The 12,958-nt window shown below is 46.4% G+C and overlaps 3 protein-coding genes across 5 annotated transcripts; 1 reads left to right on the top strand and 2 right to left on the bottom strand.

Moving 5' to 3' along the window:
- The first annotated feature begins 767 nt into the window (after nucleotides 1–767).
- LOC112885915 lies at nucleotides 768–6,270 on the top strand. Of its 3 annotated transcripts, none has more exons than XM_025951613.1 (7): nucleotides 768–921; nucleotides 1,813–1,878; nucleotides 2,836–2,911; nucleotides 3,349–3,605; nucleotides 4,348–4,464; nucleotides 4,656–4,707; nucleotides 5,382–6,270. In XM_025951613.1, exons 1-7 carry the CDS (start codon nucleotides 796–798, stop codon nucleotides 5,834–5,836), a joined length of 1,149 nt encoding a protein of 382 aa, XP_025807398.1. In that variant the 5' UTR covers nucleotides 768–795; the 3' UTR covers nucleotides 5,837–6,270. The 3 variants fall into 3 exon arrangements, with proteins under 3 accessions (XP_025807398.1, XP_025807399.1, XP_025807401.1); XM_025951616.1 differs by having other exon boundaries at nucleotides 784–921; nucleotides 1,775–1,878; XM_025951614.1 differs by lacking the exon at nucleotides 1,813–1,878.
- A 375-nt stretch (nucleotides 6,271–6,645) lies between these two features.
- On the bottom strand, nucleotides 6,646–9,963 carry LOC112886572 (RNA-binding protein Y14A-like). Its single transcript, XM_025952517.1, has 4 exons — nucleotides 9,592–9,963; nucleotides 8,339–8,475; nucleotides 7,922–8,067; nucleotides 6,646–6,993 (listed from the first exon to the last, which is right to left on the bottom strand). Exons 1-4 carry the CDS (start codon nucleotides 9,872–9,874, stop codon nucleotides 6,945–6,947), a joined length of 615 nt encoding a protein of 204 aa, XP_025808302.1. The 5' UTR covers nucleotides 9,875–9,963; the 3' UTR covers nucleotides 6,646–6,944.
- Nucleotides 9,964–10,299: 336 nt separating this feature from the next.
- Nucleotides 10,300–12,551, bottom strand: LOC112886358. Its single transcript, XM_025952240.1, has 2 exons — nucleotides 11,586–12,551; nucleotides 10,300–10,739 (listed from the first exon to the last, which is right to left on the bottom strand). The coding sequence occupies exons 1-2, from the start codon at nucleotides 12,388–12,390 to the stop codon at nucleotides 10,654–10,656; spliced, it is 891 nt and encodes a 296-aa protein (XP_025808025.1). The 5' UTR covers nucleotides 12,391–12,551; the 3' UTR covers nucleotides 10,300–10,653.
- Nucleotides 12,552–12,958: the final 407 nt, after the last annotated feature.

The raw sequence follows: 12,958 nt of genomic DNA, 5'->3' as shown, positions 1-12,958 counted from the left end.
GACCTCCGGTTGCATCAAGGAGTGGGAGACGTCGCCGATCGAGTGCTACTACGTCATCAGGCATCATTTAGTTATAATTTTATTTAAACGTTGTTTGCTATCATACCGTTTTATTTTTAATGGTTTCATGTATCGTACTATCGTAATATTTGGATTCTACGTTGCAAAACGTTATCGCTTAACGATCTTCATACGAGTTTTAGATACCGTAATCTTTTTCGTAAAATTGAACTAAATTTTTTTATATATATAGAAGAGTATGGCGAATAAATCTTGTATTTTAAAAAAATCTGAATTTTAAATAGTTTGTGAAATATTAATTCCAATAAAAAATAATAAAAAATAAGCAGGGTCACCTCCCGCCCACTGGCCGGACGGGATGCCTGCCTCAGGAACCTCCTCGCGAATAAGAAACATTTTTATTCGCGAAGAGGTCCTCTCTTATTCGCGAAGAGGCAATCGGGAGGAGCCTAAAAATATTTTTCGAACCTCCTGCCCGCTGGATGGGCGGGAGGTCCCCGGCCCCATGCCTCCCGCCCGTTCAACGGGCGGGAGGTACCCATTTTCCGAATTTTTCCCATCTGGCTCCCCTTTTCCAAATTTTATTTTTTTATTTTTTTTTAAATCTCCGCAGAAAGGTCCGGTCTAGAAGAACAAAACTTGGGCCGTTGCCGCCCAGTTTCTCCTCGTCATTAGCAGGCCTGGCCCGCCACACAAGGTTAGGGTTAATTAATAATTTCTCCTACATACCTACTCGGCTACTCCGCGGCTCAACATCTGAATTCCTCCCCCCGCATGCACAGTGGTGCCGCCATCGGAGACGGGGCGAGACGAGGCGTCGACCACCGTCGCCGGGGCCGGCGGCGGCGATCCGCTGCGGCTCCCGCATCGGCGCTGATCGATCGCTGCACCACTCTCCCGGTACGCCCCTGCCCCCACCACTCCGAGCAGAGCTTTTGGGTTCCTCGGTTGCGTCGCCATTTCCGCCTTCGATTACTAGTTTGTTTCGTCGCGGGCGTCCGAAATCGATTGCGATCGGAATGGGGAATCTCTCGTTTGGTTGGAGCCCTGGGGATCTGCCTGTAGCTTGTTTGGTTCGCGGTCTGGCGCAGGCTGCTCGTCCAGGCCCGGGCAGTCGAAATCGGTCGCCTGGCGGCTGGCTGCCTTGCTCCACCAGGCAGCAGTAGCACCTCTGCCCCTTCCTCTGTGCTATCTCATGGTTTGTTGCTGGCTTCGACGATGCGAGCGCTACCGTGAGTTGCCACCGCCGCCGCCGACTTGGGCGCAGTCGCATACATGGTCAGTTGGCCACCGTCCTCTCGCTTGCCCGCGTTCTGCAAGCCAGACCACCCGTCTTGAACATTTTGGAACATAGAAGATACCAGCCAATCCTCCTGTTGTCGCGACAATCAGAACGGCAACAGGTTGGGGGATTTGACCGGTCACGGGAAAAGCAGAGGAGTGATACGTCTAATGAAGGCGTATTTTAATGTTTTACGTTCTCTAGCTCTCAATGGGCACCTTTGTTTCTTTACGTTATTTCCCAGGCAAATGTGATCAACCAAACAGCATTAGCCCGTGCTTGCCTGACAAGGCAATATTGAAAAAGTTCTCAGGCCATCCCCACGTAATGTTTTCACCCAGGCAACTTGTCCAGGATCCCAATGAAACGCTCCTAGAATTAAAACTGTGAACTATTTTTTTCTTTTTGCGTGGATACCGTGCATTATTTCTCGTGCTGATTACTAGCTACATGTGTTGTTTGTGCCCCTAGATTGGTAGCTGGAGATGGATCTGTTTCTTCCCTTTAAGATTGGCGATCTCGCGGAGTACAAGTGCTTCCTGACCGGTTACAGGGGTGCATGGTTTCGCTGCAAGGTTTAGGCCTTTTTTCCTTGCCTCTAGATTTGTTCAGCTATCGTACCTTGTTTGCATTTATTTTAGTATGTTTAAACTGTTGATTTTTCAAGTTACCTCTCCTCAGCTTTCATATTAACATGACTTTTCCGCTTTCACATTAACATGATTTTCCCTTGTCGCACCATGCATCTCATGAACCACAAATGAACTTCTAGCTATAGTTAATTAATGTTCCACATACATAAGTACAGCACCATAATCTATTTTATCTTAGTATTTTAATGTGTAATTTTTGCATGAAGCACCTTATTGTCTTCTTCCTCACGATGAACCATCAACTCACCTCCTCTTGTTGTCGCTAGAGCCCTTCCACTACTGTCGTGCGACCTTCTCCCTGCCACCACTAGTGGGTAGCCCCTCGCTGCTCCACCTTCCATCCACCCACCGCCACTCCCTCACTGCCCTTCCCTATAACTCTGCCGCTACAATGACTAGGCCCCCTGGTTTCCGCCCACCACCCATGGTTGGCAGTGCTGTGTTGTCACGCCACCTAGCCCCAGGCAGCCTATTTCTCACTATGCTTGTTCACACAATCCCCCCCCCCCCCCCCCCCCCACACACACACACCACCACCACCACCACCACCATCACCCCCAGGCACATAAACATCCTTAATAGAAGCAACTAGCCACTTATCCCTTGCACCAATCACACTCAGGGCCTCAGGGGATGTGAGCCTGTTTTGTATGTTAGAGTTCCCCCGGCCTTTAATGATCATAATGTTCTAGATGAAATCGAATAGACCATGCCAGGGAAGAGTTTGGTTTCCATATGAATTTGGAGATAAAGTACCTTATGTGCAGGGGATGAGTCGTATTAGAAAGTGAAGTTAAATAAAGAGGAAAACAAACTTCCATTCCCTATGCTGAAAAGAAAGTAGAGCATGTGGATTAACTAAATGCAGCTATTTTTCAGGTACTTGATATACGTGTCAACGAGTCTGCTGGATACCTCGAGTATTACTTGGAGTATATTGACTATACAAGTGAAGGTAAGCCAAGATTTATGCCTTTATCTTAGTTCTCTTATGTTAAAAAAAACTCGATCAGAGGGGGAAAGACCGCCCCCACGGCATTGCATAAGAAAGAAATCTCAGCCAAGCCGTCCGAGAAAACCCCCGAACCCCATAGCTTCACCCTGTAGGGAACTGTTTTCCTTTTCAAGAGTGATGCTAAAATTGTTAATATTCTTTCATACTGCTGATATTTATGTGCCTTCCTTTCTTGTACAACCTATCTATTCCTAATGATTAGAAGATGGCCTTAGATGAACACAAAGGAACCACAAGCACTTATGCAATTTGGCATCTATTGTTGAAAAGAACTTATCTAGTCCCCTTCCCTTCTATTGTTGAAAAGACCATATGAATAACATTAGTCATTAGTTATATGCACCTTATGTTTCACTCCCCTTGTCACTTCCTTGCAGGGAAGGAATGGGTCCAGGTCTTTGAAAAGAACCCAGCAAGCTCCAATAAAAATTCAAGAGAGAGTAGTCAACTCATGATAAGGCCTTCTTTTCCTCAATGGTGTTATGGACATGAAGTTCCTGAGCAGTTCCCAAATAGTGATGTCACAGCAGTTGTTGATGAAGCTTGCAAAGTAGGTGATCTGGTTGATTGGTTGAATGAAGGTTGTTATTGGTCTGGGACAATTACTAAGTTACTTGATGAAGATAGGGTGGAGGTACGCATCTGAGCTACCATTTGACTAGAAGTTACCTGTTATGCTCATTAATTTGCATGTGATTCCCATGTACATGTACTGTGTATACATATGACTTAGCCTATACTTGTCCAACTAGTTAATTTCTGCTATTTCTTTTCTTTTGATGTTTTAGAACTGCAGAAGTTTTTTCTTTCTTTACATGATATGTAGGACTTCAAGCTATGAAAATCATATATACATGTCTAAAGTGTCCCTGCCTCATGTATTGTGTAGGAAGATGTGATCTCTGTGCTCCTTGGTCAGAGTGGTTAGTTTTAGTTGATAACAATGGGTCATTTAGGAGATGAATGTATCTAGCAAGGTCGTAAAATACATCTTTGGAGACTGTTTGGATTAGGAATTTAATATGAAGTAGTTCAGTTCTTGTTAACCTTTTACCACATAATGTAACATTCGAGAATGAATTATTTAAAAGTTGAACAAGCAATGTTTTTTCTTTTATTTGTATGCACATTTGAATTTTAAAAGTTGCAAACAATCACCATTTTGTAGCACTTTTGCAAAAGTGTACAACGTGAACACATTGGCTAGAATAGTTAATTGATGCGTTGCATTCGGGGATCCATTTTGGGTTCCTTTTTTTTAGTTCTGAGTAAAATTTTATTGTTTGATCATCATCTTTTCATGCTTTTGGTGGCTTTTTAGCAAAGAACAGCTGCTTATAGAATATATCCACATCATATTGAACATCTGACTGCAGGTAAAGCTGCCGGCACCTCCCATAGGTGAAGGCAAGCGGTATCCTGCTAATCGTAATGACCTGAGGCCTACTCTTGAGTGGTCCCTAATAAATGGTTGGACGGTACCTCTTTCAAAGGTAACAATGGGTTGCAAATTCTTTTTTTAAGCTTTCAAGTATTTAGATGCTAGAATATAATGAGCAGAGGTGACTCATGATCACTCTTCAGAGTAGCATGCATTTACTGTATATTATAATGAGTTGCAGCCCAACTTACTGTATATAATATTTATATCCATCTAATAATATGCTTATTTTAATGTTACCAGGCAAATAAAAAAAGTTGGCATGTTGCTCGTCTACTTCAACATTCTAAAGCTGGTACTACTAATCTCTTGTGGATATGTCACTATGATGGTTGAGCATAGAGAAACGGTGATACTTTAGAATTTCCATTTTCGGACAAAAAAAATAATGGTTAAATCATATAGGCTACTAGTATTTCTTGTATCTGCATGCTGCCATCCCAAGTTAGCTAATTGCTTAAGTCCTACTACAAATGAGGAAATGATTTTTTTTCACTACTAGACCAAAATGGTGTTGCATTTCATCTTTTTGCATAGACCATGTGTATAAACTTACATTTGAGCAGTCTGAAGCAATTACGATTGTTCAAAACTTAAGCAATTTGCAACTCGGGTGGCCTCTTAAAGAATTTGCAACTTCTGACTCCTGAGATTCAGTACGGTACCTCAGAAGGAAAGGAACTCGGGTCTTCAAAACTTGAAAGTTGAACCTCTTTAAGAGGCTTTCCTGAATCTCAATTTGAAAATAGAAATTAACCATTTATGAGGTTGTGCTTCATGTAACTCCTAGCTCCTTATCAAACCTGGGATAATTAGTTTACTCCATTTGTCATCGTTTTTGCCCTTACAGTTCTTGTATGGTAACCTGTGAAAAACAAAATATAAAACTTGACAGCAACGCCACTTCCTGCAAATTATGTGTATTACTATGTTGTTACCATGTTCACTGATGTCTCTGAATATTTGCAGAATCAGAGAAGAGCGCCTCATATGAAGAGTCGTTGTCAGATGATGAGTATGGTGATAACAGCGGAGGTGTGCAGCTATCAGGATGCACAGCTTCGAGTACGTCTCAGGGAGGTCCTGTTGCCCTGGCACCTCCTTCAGCCACAAACAGTGCTTCCAGCCCAGAGGCTCAAAAGGATGGCAATCTCCCTTCCGCAGAGAACCTGAAGCCAAGCTCAACGTCCAAATCACCAGACCCCAGCCACAACACTCAATCTGCTGCAACCAGCAGGCGACCTGCAGGTACCAGAGTAACTGGCAACCAAGAACCGGGTACGGGAATCTCAAGCATGCAAGAGCAGGGCGGGTCCCTGGTAGAAGCCGAGGCTGATGATGATGGTCCAGACGAGTTTCTGGAGAAGCTGGACACGCTTGAAGCCAAACTCAAGCACCTCATTAAGCGCACACAGGTGGAATAGAAACCCTGCCCCGAAGTGCTGGCTTTGTGTCGTGGTTCGTCGAAGGACAATGCGTGAGGCAAATGAAGTGGCTTAGAAGGTGCATCTTCACCCGGGGCCATCGAGTGCCTGTTGTTGCTGAATGTTGATGTTGTATACCGTGGCTATAGACTGTGTGCTGAATGATGTTGTTGTGGCTTTCTGCCATGGGTCGTCGAAGGACGATGCGTGAGACAAATGAAGTGGCTTAGAAGGTGCATCTTCACCTGGGGCCATCGAGTGCCTGCTGTTGCCGAATGTTGATGTTGTATACCGTGGCTATAGACTGGTGCTGAATGATGTTGTGAACTTTCTGGGGAGTTGTTTGTTGTAGTTGCAGGAAAAGGTAATCCTGATTATAGCTGCTGTTAAGCCATGAATGGTAGATGAATTCGTAAATACTTCATTTTATAGAAGTTGAGGGGAATGCATTGGTGAGAACATCATTTTGGATATGTGGTGATTCAGTTTTCTGACATGTTATTAGCCATCCAGCGCAATTCATCATTACTCCCTCCGTGACGTTTTAGACAGCCCGCGTAACTTTGTTCACCTGGAGCCCTAAATAAAAAAACTTTGTTCACCTGGACGTTCGAAACAAGGATTGCACGCAGGGAAATGCAAAACTTCTCTGTACAATACTGCACAGCATCTTGCGTACAAGATATTGGTGCAACACGGTGAGCAAGTTGACGTACAAGAAATAGATAAACGATTATTAAAAAAGCATCGTTTTCCCCATCAGCTTTCCCTCAAACGGTGAGGTGCAATAAGCCAATAACAAACAGAGCTACAGAAGCAAGGTGCACATCAACATCCAATTCCAACACATCACTAGTTATGGTCAAAGATGCAAAGGATCCACAGTTACAATTGTCTCAAACTGGCATGCCAAACATAGCGTTAAACATAACTCCACCGACCAAAAGTGAGTATGATACAACTACCATAGTCACGAAATGAAAACGGCAGGCAACCTAATACTAGTAGCAACCATCAAACTCCGGTGATACACCAAGCAATCTGGAATCCCCAGACTTCTTGCACTACTTCATCACTCCTAGTAAGTTCAGGACATGCTGGGGAAACATCAGTATCTTCTCTTGGGTGGGGTCCTTGAACGAGCTCTTGATGGAGGCCTGACAAAAACACAAACGTGTCAAATAAAATCAGTAATATTTCATTTAGTTAGTCAGGTGAGTAGCAAGCATCAACAAAACAGCTGAAAGTGGAGGTTAGTAACAGTGGAGCCCTTGCATGTTAATCAGAAGCAAACAGAGGCATATATAAACAGTTTTATTGATGCAAGCCAAACAATATTTCTACCTTGGAATCATAAAAAAAAACTAACAGACAAAACTAATATGACTCTTCTGGAAGTGCCAGGCATTTCTAAGGAAACACATGGAGAGAGAGAGAAAAAGACCCAGGAAAACATACTCAAAAGAATCTACTGGCCATTAACCACAGTGTATGACCTGGAGCCTCTAGCTGCCTAGCAGTTAAGCTATTTCACCAGATTCCCAAAATCAGTGGCATGATACCTTTTGAGACTGGATGACTAGTACCGAATTCCCCAAGAGCAAAGTGAGACATGATAGAAATGAAAGGTCAATAACCTTCAGCCCAGTCAGTTTAGGTTTCTAATTTCCAAATGTTTGGGTACTTGCATACCAGTTTCGAGTCCATGTTGAACAGCTCAAAATATCCTAAGTTGGGTTGAGCAGCTCAAAATAACCTAAGTTGGTGTAACTAACTAAAAATTATCAATACTTCCCACATTAGTCAAACTGGGTTGTCTACTCTAGTTGCCAAGTAACAACTGGTGTGATTAGCTCTGACAATTTCAGCAACCTCCTACCATCCTTAAATCAGGACCTAGTGATAAAACCTTTCTCCAGATATTCTGAAAAACCTACCAACTTTGGCCACTGTGAAACATGTACCACCAAAATACAAGAGTCTAGCAAAACTAACACAGCTAGAACAGAAGGGGGGAAAAACTAAGTAGAAACTTGCTTCTTTTTTTCCCTACTAAAATTGTACAGGAAAACAAGAAAAGAATACCTCTTTTGAGAATTTCTGCGCTTAGCAGGGCCACTGCTAAATGCCCAATCAACGCTTATTATTTGTCCATAAAGCTCAGTTCCATCCAGTTCTTTTATTGCAGCCTGAGCTTCTTCAAAGTTCTCGTATTCAATCAAAGCGTACCCCTGTACAGAGGCAAGGGGAAAAGAAAAAAAAACAATGCTTGAGATTGTGCAAAAGAAAAAAGAAAGACCCTCTATTTTAAACAACAGAAACCAGATCTGAAAGTATTCATCTGCAAGATAAGATATAATTACACCAAGGTGCTTCCACCCTAAGTTATTCACTACTTGCTATTAAGGAATGCTTTCAGGAATTATGTTAAGTGTTATCAAACTCTAAAATAAGGGATATTAAGTGAGCAGACTTGAAAAGTATAGGTAACAGAAAACAAACCTTGACAAATCCAGTACGACGATCCAAATTCAAATGCAGGTTTCTGACTTGCCCAAATTCTCGGAAAGCATTGTGAAGGTCATCTTCTTGTGCTTCTTCGTGAACTCCAGTGACCAGCACAATCCACCCTTCAATTGCTGTAACAAAAGACAAAACATGAGCTCAAAGTGAAACCACCAATTATCATCATCAAAGTAGAAATTTCTTCCCAAAAAGTTAAAAAAAATGTGCAATTGCAATTATTCAGTCATCATTATATCATAGTTCTTTGAAAAAATAATGCAATCAATTCGCTTTATTTTACATAAAATACAAGCAGAGTATATTACAAGACACATGCAACCAATCCCGATTCAACTGGACAGATTGTTTGAAAAGAAGTTTAACAAATTTTATGATGTAGGTGGATGCATCCAAATTAACTTGAACTAGAAAGTTTTGAGATTTCATATTCCCAATCATGAACTATAGAAGGTAAAGTGAGGTATGAGGAAAAAATTGAAGCAAGGGAAACGACAAAAACAAAATGTTAACAAATGTTGTGACTTCACGGGAACCAAAACTTCAGAATTACTGAATTACATAATTAAATGATGGTGTATAACAGTAGTCAGACTGAGAATAACTCTATTCATAGCTACAAAAAGTATAGAAATTTTAAATTTATACCCCCAGGCCATCACTAACAACTAACAAACTGATCGGTGCCTTGAACAGTCTCTAGCTCACTTCAAGAAACAACCTCTACAGTATCAGAAAGAACTGATAACCAAAAGATAAAAGGAGAACATAATACTACAGTGTACAGACAATACAATACAGGTCACATGTCCAATCGTGCTCATAAAGGCAACTAAAATTTCAATTGGAAATAATCTCAGGACAAGAACTTCCCACGCCAAATCCTAGAACAATCAGACTAGTCCATGTTTCATGTGGTAACTCCACTGATCTCGACTAAAATCAGTAAAATAACAAGGGGAAAAAACAGGGAACCGGAGGCTATATTTGCCTGGTACTATTCACTGCAGTCAGCCCAGATCACCCAAAAGTTCAACTTTGGCATTCAGATTGCTAGCCGAAAATTGGACATCTTCGCAGCAAATCTATCGAGGCAGAGAACATACTAGCTTACATAGGCCGATACGACAAAGTTCAGACCAAACAACCCAACTTTCCTAAGTACATTGCCAGAAGAATAATTGTTGGAACCAAATCTTGAGAAAAAGAAAGAAAGAGACGAGGAGACGCACATCGGATGGTTGCCGGGCCGCCGCCGGAGCCGAGCGAGTCGAAGTCGGCGCGCCCCCCAGCGCCGAAGCGCGAGTCGCGGGGGGCGGATGAGGAGTTGGGGTCGTCGCGGAAGCCGCGTCCCTTGGTCCTACGCGGCGCGTCGTCGCCCGCGATGGTGGAGCGGAGGCGGGAGGCGGGGGCGGGGGCCGGCGCGGGCTCCGCCCCGGCGTCCTCGTCCATGAGGTCGTCGTCGTCGAGGTCGAAGTCGACCACCTCCACGTCGGCGTTGGTCACGGCCGCCATCGCCGCCGCCGCCGGGGATTGGGTTGGATCCGGGTGAGGGGTTTGGGGGTTTGGAATCGCGAGTCGGTCGGGCTATGGATTTTTCAAAGACGCCCCTGAGATATTCCTATATATGTACTGGATACCTCTGACAAGCATTGCAGTAGTTCTTTTCCTCGAGTACTTTTCCTTTCCGGTTCCGGTTCAGGTAAAATATTTGTGCAATTTTGAGTGAACAATTTGTGTTAAGCTACTCCATCTCGAAAGAGTAATTTACCAGGGTACTTGGGTATAAGCTTATCAACAACTAATGGCCCTCGCAACCCCAAGCTGATCGACTCGTCATGTTAGTTGCATGCACTCTAGATCTGGCAATGCGGAGACTTCGTGCCTATATATATATGGGCCCTAATAGCATACTGGATTACTAGTGTGATTTCTTAAGGTAATGCAGAAAACGACCCATACATGTTAACATTGCTATCCAATTGTTTGCATTGGACGACACCTCATACATGTCATTAACAAAATGTAGATAGCACACGATGATTCCTTACACACACGCTTACACACTCGAGGATCACAAAGTTACAATTACAAACGGAGACCGATTAGATAGGTACTTATTACTCCAATGCGCGTAGCATGAGCGCGTGTAGACCAAAAAAAAGGAAATGGAAGAAGAAAACCGGTGTGCACACACATTTGCATATACTCCTATATTAGAGAAACCATGTATGACATGGCTGAAAAAACTCGATGGACGAAGCGGAGCGGAGCATACGCGCATGGAAGCGTCATCAAGAGCCGAGATGGGTGGTGGAGGTCAGCGCCACCGCCTGCGCCCACACCTTGAGCCGAGCCTTCACGTCCATCGGATCAGCTCCTGCCGTTTCATCATCACAAAGAAAAGGAAACGAAAAAAACAACAGCGATCAGAATCAGATCAGCTAGTAATCGCACACCACGCTTTAATCTCCCTTAATTTCGTACTCTCACAAACACTACATGATGGGTACGCCGTACGCGACGTGCATGCGTTACGCAACTAATCGAGGTCAGTAATGATCATGCAGCTATCTAGCATCATGTCGATGAATCTCATGATGATGACCGGGGATCCCAGACGGATCGTGACGGACATAGACAGATAGACCAGCAGGAGCGAGCGAGCCATGGATGGGGACGCTCGCGATGGAGAAATGGAGTGGCCGTCGCTGTCGCCGACGGATTTGCCACGACGACGACGCAGGGGAAAAGAAAGGGAAGGTAGGCGTTGCAGATGGAGGAGAGGAGCACTAATCAACTCGAGTAGTGATCATAATTAGCCTCCCTCCTCCCTGATTAATACAGTAATAAAGGCCATCGTCTAGTGCCCTTGCTGACCTGACAGAGAACTCGGTCGTCGTGCTTGCCATGCCGGCCATGGCAGGGTGCCGGGGATTATTATTATATGCTTGCCTGCAGATATTATCTGCGGCACATGTCTCATGTCTGTTCATGTCTAAGGCACGTCGGTCTAGAACACCAGTGATTATTGTTCTTGTATTATTCGTTCTAGGGGAATTGAATTGTTATCGTTCTGCAAATCCCTACGTGTTCTGAACATGTAGGTAGACTGTGAGATCCATCACCAGCTCGATCCGAGCGAGTGTGTGTGCAGTGTGAGTGAGTGACCGGTGGGTTACTTATCTATCAATCACACGGCGGATCGGAGTGCGTGCGTGCTTACCGGGGCTGGAGACGGCGCAGGGGGAGTCGGCGCCGCTGCTGGCGGTATGGGTGGGGCTGCTGCCGCCGGACGTCAGCCCGTAGCACTGGATCTCCACGGTGCAATCGGAGGGGAGCTCCAGCCCGAGGTCGCGGCACGCGCGGACCTCCTCCACGTCCATGGCCACGCCGCCGCCGCCGACGGAGCCCGCGTGCTGGGAGTGCGCCGGCGAGGACGCGCCCGACGCTCCGCCCCCGCCGCCGCCACCGCCCTTCCCGACCACAACCACCACGGGGGTGTCCGCGTCGGGGGCGCCGCCGTTGCGCTCGTGCCAGCTCCGCTTCATCTCCCACGCGCGGTCCAGCCACGCCTCCCGCGCCGCGCGCTCGCGCCGCACCACCGTGAAGCTGCTCCGCCGCTGCTGCTGCTGCTGCTGCTGCTGCCTCGCGCCGGCCCCCGCCGCGCCGAGGAACCGCGCCCACTGCTCCTCCGCCGCCTCCGGGTCGCTGTCGTACTGCTGCTGCTGCCTGATCGCCAGCCACGCGTGCGGCGGCGGCAGCGCCCGCGCGCCGCCGAACGAGCGCCGTCGCCGCGCCGCCACCGCGTCGTCCTGCAGCCGCCCCGGCCTGCCGACCGAGACGCCTTGGGCACGGCCGGCCCTGCTGCCGTCGGCGTCGCCGCCCTCGACAGCCAGGCGGGACACCCGCCGGCTCGCCGCCTCCCTCGCCACGACGCCGCGGTCACCGCCGTCACAGTCAACAAAGCCCCGCTGCTCGTCGTCCTCGCGGACGCCGCCGGGTCGTTGCTCCGTCGTCGCGGTCGCCATGCCTGATCCGACGATCACCGTACCTACCAAAGTAGTCAAACTAGCTAGGAGCCTAGGATATCTATCGGCAGGTGGTCCGTTCAGCTAGGAACAAGAGGAAGAGGAGATCCAAGTGGTGCAGGTGAGAATAGCTGGAGAGCGATCAGTGCGTACTGTCGGGTGGCCGGGTCGGTCTATATATACCCGGCGGGGCAGTGCGGGCCGAGGTCACCGGCGACGGCGACCGGCGGGGGAAGCGGTGGCGCGACACATGGACGGGGGCGGACGGATAGACGGAGATGGCCGTGTTGACGTCGGACGCTGTCGCTAGCTGCATGGTGTGGCGCGGTATGGTGGCATGGTAGGCATGGCAAGGAGTGTATCAACAGTGCCCTGCTCAACCAGGCGTCGTGTAGGACGTCGAGACGGCCGGCGTAATGAATTCAGAATTGGCCGCTAATTCAATGTAGCATATCCGTTAGGACTTGGGAGTTGTGTTTGCAGTCTCTGCAGTGTTCGTGCATTGGAATTTGTGGCCCCTGATGAGTCATGTCGCGCTCTCAGATGGTTTTGAATTGAAGAAGGAAAA

The sequence above is a fragment of the Panicum hallii genome, chromosome 3 (assembly GCF_002211085.1).
Source record: "Panicum hallii strain FIL2 chromosome 3, PHallii_v3.1, whole genome shotgun sequence".
In the NCBI taxonomy this organism is placed as follows: Eukaryota; Viridiplantae; Streptophyta; class Magnoliopsida; order Poales; family Poaceae; genus Panicum; species Panicum hallii.
The sequence above is the reverse complement of the archived record's forward strand: the minus strand, read 5'-3'. Positions and strand labels throughout refer to the sequence as shown.

Excerpts from the sequence above, each read along its gene's own strand:
- LOC112885915 (XM_025951613.1), top strand. The coding sequence starts at position 796 with ATGCACAGTGGTGCCGCCATCGGAGACGGGGCGAGACGAGGCGTCGAC. Across the intron at positions 2,912-3,348 it reads TATTGACTATACAAGTGAAG|GGAAGGAATGGGTCCAGGTC; the intron begins GTAAGCCAAGAT and ends ACTTCCTTGCAG. Across the intron at positions 3,606-4,347 it reads TTGATGAAGATAGGGTGGAG|GTAAAGCTGCCGGCACCTCC; the intron begins GTACGCATCTGA and ends ATCTGACTGCAG.
- LOC112886358 (XM_025952240.1), bottom strand. The coding sequence starts at position 12,390 with ATGGCGACCGCGACGACGGAGCAACGACCCGGCGGCGTCCGCGAGGAC. Across the intron at positions 10,740-11,585 it reads CTGCGCCGTCTCCAGCCCCG|GAGCTGATCCGATGGACGTG; the intron begins GTAAGCACGCAC and ends ATGAAACGGCAG.
- LOC112886572 (XM_025952517.1), bottom strand. The coding sequence starts at position 9,874 with ATGGCGGCCGTGACCAACGCCGACGTGGAGGTGGTCGACTTCGACCTC. Across the intron at positions 8,476-9,591 it reads CGGCCCGGCAACCATCCGAT|CAATTGAAGGGTGGATTGTG; the intron begins GTGCGTCTCCTC and ends CTTTTGTTACAG. Across the intron at positions 8,068-8,338 it reads GTCGTACTGGATTTGTCAAG|GGGTACGCTTTGATTGAATA; the intron begins GTTTGTTTTCTG and ends GCCTCTGTACAG.